Below are 18,425 nucleotides of genomic sequence, written 5' to 3'. Positions count from 1 at the left end.
GACCTGAGTCATCTGCTTCCGGAATGAACGTTCGGTGCCTGAAGGCAGCCGGAGCAGCTGATCGCTGCAGGCTGCCGGTTTTGGACTCCAAACGATCATATACTGATGACCTATCTGGTGGATAAAGGGGGTTTTACACTGGGCGATTATCAGGCAGACAAGCATTCATAGAACGCTCATTGCTAATAATTGCCCTGTGTAAACAGGGCAATGATCAGCAGATAAACGAGCAAAGGCTTGATCATCTGCTGATTATATAGTTTTAAAAAAGTAAAATATTATTGTTGTCATCAGCACATCTCCCAGTGTAAACAGGGAGACGCACTGCCGACATAACAATAACGTATGGGGACGAGCGATCAGAGTAACGACCGCTCGTCCCCATCCATTGCGCCTTGTGACAGGAGCAAACCAGCGCCGATAAACGATGTCTCGGCCGATGTAATAGGGCCTTAAGTCATCAGTTGTCCGGTCGTGGACAACCCCTTTAAGGTGCAGCATTCTTTCCCTTTTTTCATCTCCGCTTTCCGAAAGCCATAACTTTTTTATTTTTGCGTTCATGAGGCTTGTTTTTTTGCAGAATGAATTTTGTATTTCAAGGTCATAGTTTTGGGATGCATATGATGTTTTGAATAACTTTTATAAAATTTTTTGGAGGGGAATGGAACATAAACCAGCAATTTTGCCATTGTTTTTTTGAATATATTTTTACAGCGTTCTCTGAGCATTGTAAGTAATATGTTAACTGTATTCTGTGGGTCATTACGATAATGACATTACTAGTTTCAATGTTTTAGTTCTTTTGCTCAATATAAGACTTTATTTTACAAAATTATTGGGCTTGTTCTGCTTGGAAATAAAGACGTCTTAGAGCTTGTCCACATGTAGCGGAATTGCTGAGTTTTTTCCGTCCGGAATTGCGGACAGAAAAAACGAAGTAGAATACAGTAGCAGCAAAGTGGATGAGCTGAGAAATGGATCTGCGGTGCAGAATTTTATTCAGCAGCATGTCAATTGTATTTGCGTAATCGCTGCAAATTTGCTGCGGGCTTTCCCTATTGAATTCAATGGGGAGGTAAAACCCACAACAAATAGCAGTTTGTCCAGGCTGCAGCGGTCTCCTGAGATGAAACGTCATCCCAGGAGGCCGGCTGGTTAATGCAGCAGTTTTCCGCAGCGGACATTCAGGGCGAAAACTGCACCACAGTTTGATGCGCTTTTTTGCCCAGAACTCCCTTCGGCGCACAGGGCTTATACGCTGCGTGCTTTTAAGCAGCGTATCTGCCCCATGTGAATGCAGCCTTAGGCCTTATGCACACTTCCGTGTGCTGTTGAACGGCCGCTAATGACGGTTCCGTGACTCACGGTCCGCACACAGATGGCTTCCGTGTGCAGTCCGTTGTTTCACGGATCAAATCAATGCAAAGGCCGAGACTGTAGGACCTGCCCTATTTTTGACGGAACGGCTGCACGGTTCCGTTAAAACGGAAGTGTGCATGGCCCCATTGAAAGGAATGTTTCAGGGTGCTATCAGTTCCAAAAACGGATAGCACGCTGATGAAAAAAACTGAAGTAGGCATGAGACCTTAGGGTGCAGTCACACGTGGCAGATTTTGTTGCAGAAATTCAGTTTCATTCACCTATATAGAAATCTATACACCTGGTGCAGAGACAACCCCATTCATATGATTGATACTGATTTGAGGAAATTTCGCCAAAGAAAATCTGCTGCATGTGACTGCACCCTTAGGCTGGGTTCACACGTGGCGGAATTTCACTTGAATTCCGCTGCGGACACTCCGCAGCGTTAATCCGCAGCGGAGCCGTTTCTCCATTGACTTCCACTTCTATTTAGAAGTGTTCGTTTAGACGATGCGTAAAATTCCGCTGCGGAGCATAGGCTGCGGTGCGGAATTTGGTGTCCGCAGCATGCAAGGGATGTTGCGGAGTTGTGGCGGACTGGTTGCGGACTCATGGCGGAATTTCTCCATTGACTTCAATGGAGATTCTAAATTCCGCAATGAAGTCCGCAGCAGTCATGCACATGTTATGTGTGCTGCGGATGCGTCTTGCTTTTTTGACATGACATTTCTTCATTCTGGCTGGACCTATGTATTTCTAGGTCTACAGCCAGACTGAGGAAGTCAATGGGGCTCCCGTAATTACGGGAGCGTTGCTAGGAGACGTCAGTAAATAGTCACTGTCCAGGGTGCTGAAAGAGTTAAGCGATCGGCAGTAACTGTTTCTGCACCCTGGACAGTGACTACCGATCCCAATATACAGCAACCTGTCAAAAAAATAGAAGTTCATACTTACCGAGAACTCCCTGCTTCTGTCTCCAGTCCGGCTTCCCAGGATGACGTTTCAGTCTAAGTGACGGCTGCAGCCAATCACAGGCTGCAGCATTCACATGGACTGCCGCGTCATCCAGGGAGGCCGGGCTGGATGCCGAAAGAGGGACGCGTCACCAAGACAACGGCCGGTAAGTATGAATTTCTTTTACTTTCACTAGGGAAAGTGCTGTCCCTTCTCTCTATCCAGCACTGATAGAGAGAAGGGAAGCACTTTTCCTGCAGTCCGCAGCAGCTAGTCCGCATCAATTTACTGCACATTTTGGGCAGATCCGCCGCAGAATCTCCAACGCAGATTCTGTGCGGCATTGATGCGGACAGTTGCGGAGGAAATCCGCCACGTGTGGCCATGCCCTTAGAGGTGATCTTATTAACATGTATAAATATATATGTGCTCAATACAAAGAACTGGCACATGATTTATTCACTCCAAGAGCTGTACAAACGTTTTTTTTACAGTTAGAGTAGTTCAATTATGGAATTCCCTACCATAAGAGGAATTCATGGTGAATACAATGACAGCATTAAATAAAGGGCTTGATGCTTATCTTATGACAAATGGGTTTGAGGGTTATAAATAATATAGCAATGACTGATGTATAATTGGTCTGAGAAAGGTTGAACTTGATGGACATGTGTCATTTTTTAACCTAAGCAACTATTTAACAATAAAGGGAGAGGGAAAAACCTGGACCGCACATCCACTTGCTATACTTGATCTATTGCGGCTCAGCAAAATTAAAAAATGTACGATCATGAGGTTCTTAGTAAATATTTTGAATAAGCTCACTCGCCACTCTTTTAAGTGAGTCTCTACCCTACCAAGTGCAGTATCCCATGGCAACCAGTCCCGCTGCAATACAGCACCTGCTGCTAGTCTAAGCCACTTCCCATGTTTTTAAATAGCAGGAGACTGCATAAGGTTTTCTACGTATTTTGCTCTCAATGGCCACTGAGACTACAAGGAAAGGTGAGCTTTTTCCATCTATTCACTTTTTTTGTGGTGTTGTGTGGTGGTCTTTGTTGCTCTAGTGCTGTGTCTGTGGGGGGACGTGGCCAAGAGCCAAGGTGGCTTAGACTGACAGCTCTCCTGGGTTGCGCCCTCTGCAGGTGCTGTGTTGCAGCGGCACTGGTTGCGATACTGCACTTGACAGAGTAGGGACCCACTAAAAAGAGGTTGCGTAAAGTAGCAAGTGGGCTTATACAGTTTGATCAAAATGTTTACTAAGAACCTTATTGAACTATTTAACAATGTAATCATTAAACTACTGACTCCCCAAGGTATACTATTGTGTGTGCAGAAAGAGGTTTAATGTGCAAATGGTCATATACAGTTAGGTCCATAATTATTTGGACAGTGACACAATCTTCATGATTTGGGCTCTGCATACCACCACATTGGATTTGAAATGAAACAACTGAGATGCAATTGAAGTGTATACTTTCAGGTTTAATTCAAGCTGTTGAACAAAAATATCCTGTGAAACGTTTAGGAATTGCAACCATTTTTCTACACGGCCTCCTCATTTCAGGGGCTCAAAAGTAATTGGACAAATTAACATTACCATTAATAAAGTGTTGTTGTTTTTTTTAATACTTTGTAGAGAATACTTTGCAGGCAATAACTTTGCAGGCTTGAATTCTGGAACTCATGGACATCACCAAACGCTGGATTTCCTCCTTTGTGATGGTTTGCCTGGTCTTTACTGCAGCTGTCTTCAGTTGTTGATTGTTTGTGGGTCTTCTGCCTTAAATTTTGTCTTAAGCATGTGAAATGCATGCTCGATCGGGTTAAGATCTGGTGATTGACTTGGCCATTGCAGAATATTCCACTTCTTTGCCTTAAAAAACTCCTGGGTTGCTTTCACAGTATGTCCATCTGTACTCTGAAGCGACGTCCAATCAACCTTGCGGCATTTGGTTGAATCTGAGCAGAAGGTCTATCCCTGAACACTTCAGAATTCATCCGGCCGCTTCTGTCTTCAGTCACATCATCAATAAACACTAGTAACGCAGTGCCATTGGCAGCCATGCATGCCCATGCCATCACACTGCCTCCACCATGTTTTACAGAGGATACGGTTTGCTTTAGATCACGAGCTATTCCAAGCTTTCTCCATACTTTCTTCCTCCCATCATTCTGGTACAGGTTGATCTTAGTTCCATCTGTCCAAAGAATGCTGTTCCAGAACTGGGCTGGCTTCTTTAGATGTTTGGCAAAGTCTAATCTGGCCTATCTATTTTTGTGGCTATTTAATTGTATGCACCTTGTGGTGAACCCTCTGTATTTGCTCTCATGAAGTCTTCTCTTTATGGTAGACTTAGATACTGATACACGTACTTCCAGGAGAGTGTTCATCACTTGGTTAGATGTTGTGAAGGGGTTTTTCTTCACCATGGAAAGCTTCCTGTGATCATCCACCACTGTTGTCTTCCATGGACGTCCAGGCAATTTGAAGTTCACGAGATCACCAGTGGGCTCTTTTTTTTCAAGAATGTACCAAACTGTTGATTTGGCCACTCCTAACATTTGTGCTGTATTTCTGATGGATTTCTTCTTTTTTTTCAGCCTAACGATGGTCTGTTTCACTTGCATTGAGAGCTCATTTAACCTCATGTTGTGGGTTCACAGCAACAGCTTCCAAATGCAAATGCCACACCTGGAATAAACTCCAGACCTTTTACCTGCTTAATTGATGATGGTTTAATGAGGGAATAGCCCATGCATCCCATTAAATAGCTTTTGAGATAATTGTCCAATTACCTTTGGTCCCTTGAAAAAAAGGCAGCTACATTTTGAGAGCTGTAATTCCTAAACCCTTCCTCAAATTGTGAATATCCTCAATAAAAAGCTGAGAGTCTGCACTTTAAGCTCATATTGATTATATGACTGTATATTTAATATGTTTTGGTAAACAGCTAAAATGCCAAAACTTGTGTCACTGTCCAAAAAATTCTGGACCTAACTGTAGGTGTTGGGTAATTTTGTTCTATAAAATAGTAGTGATGATGCAAACTCAGGCTCATATTTAATTTCTTTTAAGCTCTGCTTACATTTGCATTCAGAGCCTTCTTTAGGGGTTATGTCAGCCTTTCCAGTAGTTTCATTCTGCTGCACCTTTCTTGCCGTCAAAAATGTTGGAAACACAATGGAACTAATTAAAGTAAATGGGGACCATTGGGGTTTGCTTGAACATGTTTGAAAAATAGATCAAGCATAGCAGACATGATTCCGTTATAACAGGAGCAATGACACTAACGTGAGCAGAGCCTTACTCAGAAATCTGTAAGTGAATGTTTTAATGCAGAAAATTAGGAGGCTGGGATTTAACCTACACTGATGCAAATTATATATATCAATGGCAAAAAAATAGAGGCAGCACTCCAATAGTGTGAATAAAGTGATGTGTTTAATTCACCTCAGTAGCAACGTTTCAATCCGACTCAGTGGGATCTTTATCATGCTATTGAAGTACTGCTTCTATTTTTTTGGCTATTGGAATGTTTTGGATTTGTAGCCTGAGTCTGGGAGGATTGACTTGCACCCGACCACTGAAGCTGTGATTAGTTTTTTTTTCTCTCTCTCTCTCTCTCTCTCTCCCTCTCTCCCTCTCTCCCCCTCTCCCTCTCTCCCTCTCTCTCCCTCTCTCTCTCTCCCTCTCCCTCTCTCTCTCCCTCTCTCCCTCTCTCTCTCCCTCTCTCCCTCTCTCTCCCTCTCTCTCCCCCTCTCTCTCTCTCCCTCTCTCCCTCTCTCTCTCTCTCCCTATCTCCCTCTCTCTCTCTCTCTCCCTCTCTCCCTCTCTCCCTCTCTCCCTCTCTCTCTCTCCCTCTCTCTCTCTCCCTCTCTCTCCCTCTCTCTCACTTTCTCTCCCTCTCTCTCCCTCTCTCTCCCTCTCTCTCCCTCTCTCTCTCTCTCTGTTTTTGGTCAGCTTTGACCTTCATCAGACAATCTGATCGCCAGATTGTCACATTAGGGCATATTAAGGCATTGTGAGGTATTAGCTGGTGAGGTAAATGGTGATGCATCAAAATTCACATCATTTACAAGTCAATCCAATGTGATGCTATATAGACAACTGCAGAAATAGACCCCATACACACCACGGCCGTATTTTCATCAATCCGTTAATACTGTCCGTAAATGCGGATCCGTAGTCATCCGTAACTAATCTGTATATACAGGAGGGGGTCCGTAAATACAGTCCGTATTGCATTTGTATTTGATCCGTATATACGGATCCGTAAAAAAAAAGAGGGAGGCTGCAAATTATGTCACCATGTTGCATAGCAACGCTTCTGTAAATACGGACGGTTTACAGATGCACATCCGTAGCCGTCCGTATTTACGGAAGCTCCCATAGGTTTGTGTCATAATTACAGACAAGAATAGGACAGGTTCTATCATTTTTTTAGCATGAACACCCATCCGTAAAAATACTGAAAGGTGTCCGTGGCCAATAGAAATAAATGGGTCCGTAATTACGGTCCATAATTACGGATGAAATATAAGATCGTGTGCATGGGGCCTTATTGTGTATATTTATTTTTTTAATTGGTGAGTGAACAAAAAATTTAATTTACAAATATAATCATAGTTTTTTTTTATACAGACTTTTCAAAAAAATACTTTATTTTTTGCAAAATACAGGTCACGATGCCAATATATAAGTAAATATAAAAAGGTAAAAATAAATAACAAAATACATGTTTTCGTTTCAATTAAAAACAACTATAGATACAAAATATTGTTTACTAAACAGCGAATGATAAAAACATGCATAGTCAAAGTTTTACATTACACATCAAAGCCAATATGTACCTTTGTTATCATAAATGTACCTTACTGTTCTCAATTCCAACATGATAACATATTTTCCCTTATGTCATACCAGAACCACATATGATGTACGCATGGCACTGCCAAGTATGCATTAAGGGGAATATCTAATTTACAAAAAATATGTATTATTTAAATCAGGTTTTTATTATTAAAATCCTTTTTTCTACATTTTTGGTGTTCTACTTTCTTATGTTACTATCTTAATAAAATCTTGAAATATTAAATTAGTCATTGGAGGGTACATAATAGGCTGACATTTCCTGTTTTCTGCAAACCACTTTTAGCTTTGCTGCGTAGGCTGGGACAATATTAGAAGAGTCATGTCATTATTATTAGCTTACTTAAGTTAATTACAATGAACTCCCATTTTATGCAGCTGCCATAAAGCACACACACACACACACACACACACACACACACACACACACACACACACACACACACACACACACACACACACACACACAAAATATAATAATCTGAGATTAAATACATGATACAGTCACTTCAAATGACTACAAAATTAGCCTCTATTTTGTATTAAAAGGGGATGCTTATATTTGAAGATAATATTCTATCTGAATGGATATATTCTAATCAAATAAGAACATAAAACATAATTGTATAATAATAATAATAATGTTACACTTTGTTTTTCAAAAGTTCAGAGACCTCTATGTGCACTGATGTACGCTTTCAAGTTTATGACTGCAACCTTTAGACTTTTAAATAAATGATGAGATTTAACACAAGGGCTAAGAATGTTATAAAATGTTGGAAAGTTAAAAGGTTGGCAAGTCTCCCAGTTAGGCCATTTACCTCTTCATGATGTTTCCCTGGTGCACACTTTGTGCTGCATGCAATATAGACAAGATACAACAGAAATGGTAAAGCAAGCACCATGTCAGTGATATGCATCATGTTTTCAGCTGCCCTTAGCCAAGGACTCTCATCACATATAAAGCCTGTTTTGTGTGTTTCTGATACATTTACGTTTTAAAGGGTTCTTAAGAATATTAGAAAATAAGCTAAGATGTGAAACATTTTGCAATCGCTTGATTGACACTTTAACAGGGCTTATATATTATGTTAGGACTCATTATTTTATTGCACAGTCTATTCGGTCAGTAATTTAAGTGCTATCTTAAGATATGTATTATCTTATTTTAATTTAGTTTCAGGTGGGGTTACATGAATGTGAGGCATCATGTCGATCACTTCATTCACCTTGTTGTTGGCATGAAACATGTCTTGTTTTTGGAGATATGCAATAACATTATTTGACTGATTTCGTTGGGTTAGATACTCACAACATCTTTTAGAAATCAAGTATCCTATCTCACACAGGTTGAGTACAATGCAAACAACCGTAGTTGCAACCATGAACAAGGTGAAAATATTTTTTTCAGTAGGTCTTGATATAAAACAGTCAACAATATTTGGACATGGAGGCAATGTACACTTTACAATATTGGGCAGGGAAAAGTCTTTGTAGATGAGATGAAATATGTAGAGGAACACAGAATCCACTGATGCTTTTACTATAAGACTAAAGAGGTAGGTCCACCACAAACCTCCTCTTTTTTTTCCTGTGTTTATATAGAGTCTCCCACAATCCTCTCCCTGTTTTTCTCTATGTTTTCTTTCTCGATCTTCCCTATATGCCACATGCATGAGAACAAGAAGAGATGGGCAAGTAACCAAAATGAGCTGGAGAGCCCAAAGTCTAATATGGGATACTGGGAAGTAGTAATCATAACAGACATTAGTGCAACCGGGCTGTTTTGTATTACAGTCAAATTCCCCTTGATCATCAGCCCAGACTCTTTCAGCTGCTACCACATATACCAGTAACCGGAAGACAAAGACTACTGACATCCAAAGGCGACTAAATGCAGTAGAGAAATGACTTGCTCCACTGAGAAGACCTTGGAAAATCCCCCAATTCATGGTTAATCTGGAAAGAAAAAAAAAGTTCCAATTTGAGCACAGATGCTTTAAGCCACTGGTCCTTCCTCTGTTTCACAATTGTTGTTTCTTCTCTCTAAACATTATCCATCAATTCATATATATGTTGCACGTTTGTTTTCTTCGCCCTCATTAAGACCTCATAGGATGCCGGAACTTGAAGATCTAATCAACAGTAGTTGTTGTATTGCTGTCACTGCTGTGTTCATTATCTGTAATGAAAAAGGAAAACACTAGTAATTTCCAAGTAGCATAACTACTAAAGACTACAAAGGGGTACTAGTGTTTAAACACTTCAATCTCTTAGATTTAGCTACACTTTCAATTTAAATACAAATAATTATTTTCGTTTATAGCCACACCCCCTGAAATCATTTGCCACAAATCCAACACCGCTAATAAATATTGAATATATATGTAGCATATACACTTTACATCTGTATTGTTTTTATGACATTCTAAATCCATAGGCAATAATTTTGAGTTGATTCCCCCTTTGCAGCCTTAAACAGCTTCCACTCTTCTCTGAAGGATTTCTACAAGATTTTGGAGTATGTCTGTGGGAATTTTTGCCCTTTAATCCAGAAGAGCATTTGTGAAGTTAGGCACTGATGTTGGATGAAAGGGCCTGGCTTGCAATCTCCGTTCTAGTTCATCCCAAAGGTGCTCGATGGGGTTGAGGTCAGGACTCTGTGCGGGCCAGTCAAATTCTTCCACAACAAACTCAACCATGCCTTTATGTACCTTGGTTTGTGCACTGGGGCAGAATCATACAGGAATAGAAAAGGGCTTTCCCAAAACTGTTCCCACAAAGTTGGAAGCATACAATTGTCCAAAATGTCTTGGTATGCTGAAGCAATAAGATTTCCCTTCACTGGAAATAAGGGGCTTAGTCCAACCACTGAAAAACAAACCCATAGCATTATTTCTCCTCCGCCAAACTTTACAGTTGGCACAATGCAGCCAGACAGGTAACATTCTCCTGACATTCACCAAACCCAAACTCGTCCATCCTACTACCAGATAGAGAAGTGATTTATCACTCCACAGAACACATTTCCACTGCTCCAGACTCCAGTGGCAGTGTGCTTTATATCACTCCATCCGACGCTTGGCATTGTGCTTGGTGATGTAAGGCTTGCATGCCGCTGCTCAGCCATGGAAACCTATGCCATGGAGCTCCCGTGTACAGTTTTTGAGCTGATGGTAATGCCAGGAAAGGTTTGGAACTCTGCACTTATTGAGTCAGCAGAGTGTTGGCGACTTTTATGCATTATGCGCCTCAGCACTCGGTAGCCCCGCTCTGTAACTTTACGTGGTCTGTCACTTCGGAGCTGAATTGCTGTGGTTTCTAAACACTTCCACTTTGCAATAACACCACTCAAAATTGATCATAGAATATCTAGGAGGGAAGACATTTCACAAACTGACTTGTTACAATGGTGGCATCCTATTACAGTACCAAATTGTAATTGGAATTCAGCAAGCTCTATAGAACGACCCATTTTTTCACAAATGTTTGTAAAGGCAGACTGCATGGCTAGGTGCTTGGCAATGGGACTGAATGAAACACAGGAATTATATATTCATGATATAATGTATGTACCACTGTATACTCAAATAATAGTGCCCAATGAATAGTTCCACACAGTGCTTAAATAATAGAGAACCATGACCATTTGGCTTGTAGCTCAGAGATTTTTTTTTTTATCTCTTGGGTACCAGATAAGCACTGTGAGCACCTGATGACATCCTCTGACATGCCTCAATGGCGTGCCACAAAATATGAAATCAGTTTAATAATGTCATATATTGCTTATATAGTACTACCATAAGGCTACGTTCAGATTCTGCCACAATTACAGTACACTATTTGTGGAAAACCCTTTCCACGTATAGCGCAAAAAATTCACACAGAATTTAGGGGATGCTGTGGATTTTCAAATACACAGTATGTGAAACCTGTTGTAAGTTTGTATTGGATTTCACCCTTTGCAATGCTTAGGGTGATATACAAAGCAAATCTGCAAAAAAGGTGTTAAAATCTGTATTTAATACTTGTAGATTTTGCCGCGGATTAGTTGCGGATTTGCCGTGGATTTGCAGTGAAATCGTAGCAGAAAACATCTGCCACGTCTCATCTTGTCCTATGGCCCCGTTCACACATTGGCAATAAATCTGATGTATATTTCCGCTTCAGAAATTCAAGCCATCACTTGGCTTTTTGCCATGGATGTGCACCGTCATTCAATGGGGCTAAACCTCGGCTTTTCTGCTTCCGAATCCGTGGAAATAAAGAGCATACTATTTATTTCTGTGGCAGATTTGTTTTCCTTATATAAATTTTCTGTAAAATGAAGATTGTCATGGGATTTGACTGGGTTTTAAGTGCGTAATCTGCCATCTGGAGAGCCGTGCCAAGTCCAACATGTGTGACTGGAGCCTATCAAACAGTGCCAACTCTACTTCTATTACCATACATAGTACCCCGTATTAGTACACATATAATAGTACAAGAGTTAATTTCATTTGGTACCATATTGTAATAGTAGAATTGTACAAGCCCTGGAGCCTATATAATAATAGCTGGCATATAATAACATAAAATCGATATAATATTACCAACGATTGTACACATACAATAGTAAGAGCTAGGGTGCCTTTTAAAGGGTCACTCCAGTTATGTATGTTTCCTGCCAGAAGTTTAAAAATGACAGTGGGAGATGTGGCTGGCTGATTGAGTGGTTCTGATGGAAGCCAGAAGCCTCTCCTGCAAATCTCCTATTAAATATAAATAAACTTGAAAAGAGAGGCTTCCAGTGTCTCTACCTGCTGTATTGCCCGCTGTCCCTCCTAAACTTTTGACAGGAGATGCGGAGGCAAGGATAAGTGGAGTGACTACTTTAAATAGTATGACCTATAGTGACCATAACAAAGTACGAATCGTAGTGTCTAGAATGTACATTACACAGACATGCTCTATGCATCAACACTGCTTCCACTTGTACTGACTGCCTGGTAGTCACATGTATCAGCTAATAAAAAACTACTTCCATGTAATTTTCTGCCACATTCTCTCATCTGAGATCACAGTCGTGAAAAAGATAAAAACTGTTAAATAGTTAAAAAGAAAAAATTAGATGCCCAGATTTACCACCAGCTTCCTGTATTGCGCTCTAGTTTTTCAGATGCTGTTTGGCATAAGAAAAAAATACCTTTTTCTGGTTTTGCAAACAGACCTAAATTTTCCCCATGGGGACACAGCGTACATATTTTCAAGACCAAAACAAAGCAATGGTCCCAATAACAGTGTTTGATCAAGTCAGGATCTAAAAAAAACTCCTATATCCAAATAAACACCTATAGAGACATGAGTGCTATACCCAAGAAATGCAATAAAAAAGTGTAAAGTTTATTGATATACATTAAAAACATACATATTCTAAAAAGAGAAAAGGTACAGACCACATAAAACAGAAATGGGTATCATGGATAAAGTATCTGGTCACATAAGTAAGGAAGATGAGCAATCCACTAGACCTGTAATTCAAGTTATAATAGTAGAGGCAGGATGGTCAAGCTGCCAGTGCAAATACGAGAGTAAAGGAATCAATACATAAAAACCTGCAAGCCTATCAAAGAAATGCAATAGTTAGTAAGGCAATTGCCTGAAAAGATACAAAAGTAGATGAGGCAAGTGTTTTTGTCCGTGATACCCATTTCTGTTTTATGTGGTCTGTACCTTTTCTCTTTTTAGAATATGTATGTTTTTAATGTATATCAATAACGTTTATAATTTTTTTCATTGTATTTCTTGGATCTAGCACTCATGCCTCTATTGGTGTCCTCACAATCTTCACAAACGAAAGGCCAATTGCGGAGTTGTTTCGCAAAGCTAAACTGTGATTCGTCAAATGAATCCGCCGTATATACATTTAATGACTGCATAGATTATATTAACATAGTTTATAAGTAATTATTATTTACTCACTTAGAAATACAGATTTTTTTTATAAACATTACGTACAGTGGAATGCCAAACCCGTTTTACTTGTGTCCATTCATTTCCCAGTGTTCAGTGTTTGCGGTTTCCTAACTTAATATATTATGGATTTCAAGCATGTTTCAGACACATACTGTTATTGAAACTGCCTATTACCTGTGCAGTGAAACAGCAGCCCATGGCCAGGTATATTCCATACACCTTGTATTTCGACCCTGACAATCATATATAGTGTAATAGGACTACGGGACAAATAGGAATAGTGAATGAAACACTTACCTTTACAGTGTGCTAGAAGGTTCCCATGACCGTGAATGCCATTGCCATATTCTATTTAGATACAAAAAGAATGTGTGTTTTTTTAGACTTTCGTCAATTGGAAAACGAAGACTCACAAGTCATAGGGAGTGTCATTTCTTTTTTCTAAATCAAACAAGCACAAAAGAAACCGGATCTTTCACTTTTACAGCCAATCTGTGGGAAGTGGGCAGGTAGAGGTGTGTTCTAGAATTTCTTAAGACACAGGAGTGAATGCTTTAACCCTTTCATTGCAGACTTAAAAAAACTTTATCCAAGATTTAGAAATCAATTCTTCTAAAAATGATGCAGTGGCATGCTCTAACACAGTAATCTGCAACCTGTGGCTTTTCAGCTGTTGGAACACTGCCGGTGGCATTAAGGGCATACTGGGAGTTGTAGTTTGCCAACAGTTGAAGAATGCTGCTCTAAAGCTAAAGAACGTTTTCTGGAGTATGAATGGCAATTGCTGAGTGAAAAATAATAATAATAATAATAATCATAACACAAAAAAGAGCTGAAAATCTGCATGCTAATGTGCCATGTTTTTTTTTTTCTTCTAGAAGCAAGCAGTTCCTTTAAATGCTCCTAGAACTGCTTCTATGGAAAACTGCTTTGTGGTACGACGTTCACCTTTTTTTTTTACATGTGTCTTTGTTTTATTCCTTACTACAGTCAATGAAGAAAAACATAATGAAAAATGTGGCGAGTAGTGCATGCTGGTGTTTCAGGCAGTGCTTGAAGGCTTAGTTGCCATTCACATGGCAGCAGGCCGTGTATGAGGCCTCTGTGCAGCACCATAATATATAGATATTCTTTCCTAGAAGTAATTTCTTAGAGCATAGTCCGATTTTCTTGCTGTTGGAGTCGGAGACATTTTAAGGTACCGCAGGGCTCCATAGAAGCCTATGGGTGCCGTGCTATGGCTTGGTACAACTTAGACATTGTACAGAGCAATACAGTCAAATGCATAAGCCCTTACTAGCTTTATTTTAAGGGGCTTTATTATTAAACTTAATATATGTATATAAGAGAATATTAGAGGGGATGTTTAGGTGTCTTCCCTTATTCTTGTGCGCCGGGGCGGCCTTAGGGGTGTGCGACCTGTGCCATTCTACAAGGCGCATCACTCCAGCAGGTGGAAGGGGCCGCATCACTGGCTCCCTTCCCCTGCTTGTGTTTCAGAAGCACCCGGGCCCGGCGACTCAGCAGCTGCCTTTCTGCCCAGGCACATCTTCTCTCAGTGGCGTGGCTACCGCTGTAGCAGCCATAGCAGCTACTAGCGGCGACACCGAGCATCAGGGCGCCCGTGCCGCCCATCGGGACGGGCCCCCCATGGCCGGCGGCGCCATTAGCAGTCGCTGTGGCTGCTACAGCGGTAGCAACGCCACATTCAACAGTATCTGCTCCTTAGGATGCAGATACTATTGAACAATATAGCAGAGCAGGGAGGTGACGTCACACGGGTTCTCCTGGAGCCAAATTACCAGCCACCGAGTTGGCATCGCTGTGGACGGGGATTCCGCTTCAGCATTTGCCCCTGATGTCATTGTCCATATATGGACAGAGACATCAAGCGCTCTGTCCAGGAGCGGAATCCCTGGCCACAGGAGGATTCCGCTCCTTCAGGGAGCTACAGTGGGGCTATCTACAGGAAGGGGGGGGGGGTGCTATCTACAAGGGGGCTGTATGGCACTACCTACAAGGGGGTTTCTAGAACTACCTACAAGCGGGCTTTGTGGCCCTACCTACAAGGGGGCTGAGTGGCACTACCTACAAGGGGGCTGTGTGGCACTACCTACAAGGGGGATGTGTGGCACTACCTACAAGGGAGCTGTGAGGCACTACCTACAAGGGGACATCTGTAAGTGGTGGGCTCATGGTCATTTTAGAGAGAGTGACGGGCTAATGGACATTTTACTGTGAGTGGCGGGCTGATGGTAATTTTACTGTGAGTTGGGGCTGATGGTCTTCAAGTGGTTTTCACCTCTGACCTTCAATTAAAATTTTAGGAGGCAGAAAATACTTCCGGCGCTCATTTGGAGTGCATCTTTTGCATTAGCTTCAACGGCTTAAAAAACCGGAAAAAAAAGTCAAATAACGCTGTCAATTCAAAATCTGCCTTAGAGAAAACTGTGTGAACATACCATAAGAGTGCATGTTTTTAGCCGTTTTCTGTATTTAAGATAATTTTGCACGGGGCACCATCTATCCTAAGGCCGGCCCTGCTTGTGCACATGTTTTTCCCCCTGACGAAGCGTGGTAGCGAAATGCGTTGGGTGTAAGTAGGCTCCTGGCACATCTCTACTCTTTACCCCATTGTGTATCTGCATGGTTTGTTACTTGTCTTTTATTTCTTGGTTACTTTGCCATTACTGTCTATCTATTATGATGGTCAAATTCATTAGTTCTAAACCTGTCTCTTGACTTACCATAGCTGATTATTTACAATGTACTATACTATGGTATAGATGTTATGGCCAGTAGCCCACTCAGTATTTTCTCACTGTGTGGACTCTTTTTAATTTTTACTTTTATGCTTCCATTTGTATTTTTAAATCATGTCTGACTAAAAAATTATGTTATTTGAAATGTTTGGGTCATTCAACACTGGACATTCGTATTGGTGTTTATGTTATGGCTTTATTTTTACCAGAATGCACATAGAAAGAACATGTGCATGTGGGCTAAGTTTGCAATGTCTGGGGAGGTATTCATTTTTTTTTATCCTGGTTCAATAAGAGGATAACATACCATTCTGAGTTTGGCCTTGGCCCAATAATGCACCTACTATACGAACATTCCATAAAAAGCATGTAAACTCATGTCCTTGTGTGAGACAAAAATGTTTTGAGGCAATGTCCTCATACATGTAATCTCCTAAACGATCATATATCAATAGTGCGTACTCCTTATGGCAAAATGCCAATATCAACAAAAGTATCACAGATACATTAAAACTTGCAACATAAAATGCCCACGGGTGCGCTATGTTCTAATAAGTAATAAAAATAATGAGAATAAAAGAATAAAAATATATACATAATGTAATAAAGATACTATCAAGATGATGTAAACATCTATCAATTTCTCTTTTGAGTCTATTTTTTATTTTCATATATTTATTTCTGAAGTTATTGCCTATTAGAACATAGGGCAACCATAGACATTATATGTCATATTATCTTAAAGAATCTTACGGGACGATAGTTTATCGTCTCTAAGACTTCGTTCACATCTGCGTTGGGGTTCCGTTTGTGGGTTCCGTCAGACCTTTCTGTCAGGGGAAGCCACGAACGGAAACCATAGCTTTCAGTTCGCATTACCATTGATTTCAATGGTAATGCTTCCATTGCTAATGGTTTCCGTTTGTCTCTGTTCCGCAAGGTTTCCCTTTTATTGGTGGAATCAATAACGCAGTCGACAAAAGGAGACAAAAGGAAACCATTAGTAACGGAAGCGTTACCATTGACATCAATGGTAATGCAAACAGAAAGCTATGGTTTCCATTTGGTTTCTGTTCATGGGTTCCCCTGATGGATAGGTCTGATGAAGCCCATGAACGGAACCCGACGCAGATGTGAACGAAGCCTAATATCGTTTTTGAAGATTATTAGTTGGTATTAAATTGAACCAGTACACTCGACTATCCTCATTGTGTTGCCCCATAGGTAAGACACTCCCGTCTATTGTATACATGTAATCTTGCCACCTTAAGCTCATAAATGTTTAACTAGATTAATCATAACCCACCTTTTATGTAAGTATAACATGAGTCAAATTTCACAGTTCATCTTGTTACTGCTTGAAACACATATTTATGTAATGTGTCATATAACAAATTTTATTTATGAATACCTAATATAAGCATTCATTAAGGACCTGTTCACATCAGCGTCTGGCTTCCATTCATGGGTTCTGTTTTTTTAGTGGAAACAATAGCGTAGTCAACTGCGCTATTGTTTCCGCAAAAAAAAAACGTAAACCTTACGGAACGAAAACAAAAGGCAACCAACTGCAATGAAAGCATTACCATTAAAATGAATGGTAATGCAAACGGAAGCTATGGTTTCCATTTGGCTTTCCGTTTATTGGTTCCTCCGACAAAAAGGGCGAACGGAACTGATGAACGGAACCCGACGCTGATGTGAACATAGCCTAACAAGGGGTCTGCAAGTAAACTCCTCCTGGGCCACACTTGGTTTCAGATGAGGCTACCTGTGAGAAATTATTGATGGTTCCTTCAGGACACAAGGATTAGTAACTGGTATGCCCACTCAAAAATAGTATAACCACATATGTTAATAAGCCAAAACCTTTATTGTTATTGACAAAAACATACAAAAAGGCACTTAAAAAATGAAAACCATACAGACAAAAAAAAACAAGATACAAACAAGACTTTCGATGTTAAGTCATATCTCAAATGTTTATGCACTACTGAGATATGACTTGCAATAACACTGCTTGAATAAACAAGTACAAAATAAGGTATAATAACTAAATATAATGAATCCCATAATGTGTGTATATCCAGATCTGCCAGAACCACATACATAAACTTAAATAATCACAAATTGCACAATAAATTAGGAGTTCAAAGAAAAAATACTAATATTATATACCACATACAGAATTCATTTATTAAACAAGAGTATAAGAATTGGTGGAACCAGTAATCTCTATGAGTAGACTATGAGTAAACATCTTTGTAGATGTTTTATTTAATGTAATGTTTATAAAATGTTTTGAACGGTACTAGAGTTAGATTGTGTGTCAGAGGCACACAGGAGCCGCTGTCATGTGAGCCGTCAGTCCAGCTGACTGATGGATTCGATTTACAGCGACGTTATGCAGCTTCTATGTATAGTTGATACATAAAAGCTGCAGCACTAAAACGAAAAAACATTTTTAATAAATGTATATTAGAAAAAAATGTAAAATGACAAAACACATATATTACATA

General features: G+C 40.2%; 1 protein-coding gene across 1 annotated transcript; it reads right to left on the bottom strand.

The window, feature by feature from the left end:
- Nucleotides 1–7,848: 7,848 nt before the first annotated feature.
- LOC142741105 (gap junction beta-5 protein-like) lies at nucleotides 7,849–13,488 on the bottom strand. The gene is made up of 2 exons (XM_075850498.1): nucleotides 13,442–13,488; nucleotides 7,849–9,371 (listed from the first exon to the last, which is right to left on the bottom strand). The coding sequence occupies exon 2, from the start codon at nucleotides 9,139–9,141 to the stop codon at nucleotides 8,353–8,355; it is 789 nt and encodes a 262-aa protein (XP_075706613.1). The 5' UTR covers nucleotides 9,142–9,371; nucleotides 13,442–13,488; the 3' UTR covers nucleotides 7,849–8,352.
- Nucleotides 13,489–18,425: the final 4,937 nt, after the last annotated feature.

This window comes from Rhinoderma darwinii, chromosome 2 (assembly GCF_050947455.1).
Source record: "Rhinoderma darwinii isolate aRhiDar2 chromosome 2, aRhiDar2.hap1, whole genome shotgun sequence".
Classification (NCBI taxonomy): domain Eukaryota; kingdom Metazoa; phylum Chordata; class Amphibia; order Anura; family Rhinodermatidae; genus Rhinoderma; species Rhinoderma darwinii.
The sequence above is the reverse complement of the archived record's forward strand: the minus strand, read 5'-3'. Positions and strand labels throughout refer to the sequence as shown.

Coding starts and splice junctions, on each gene's coding strand:
- LOC142741105 (XM_075850498.1), bottom strand. CDS start 9,141: ATGAATTGGGGGATTTTCCAAGGTCTTCTCAGTGGAGCAAGTCATTTC.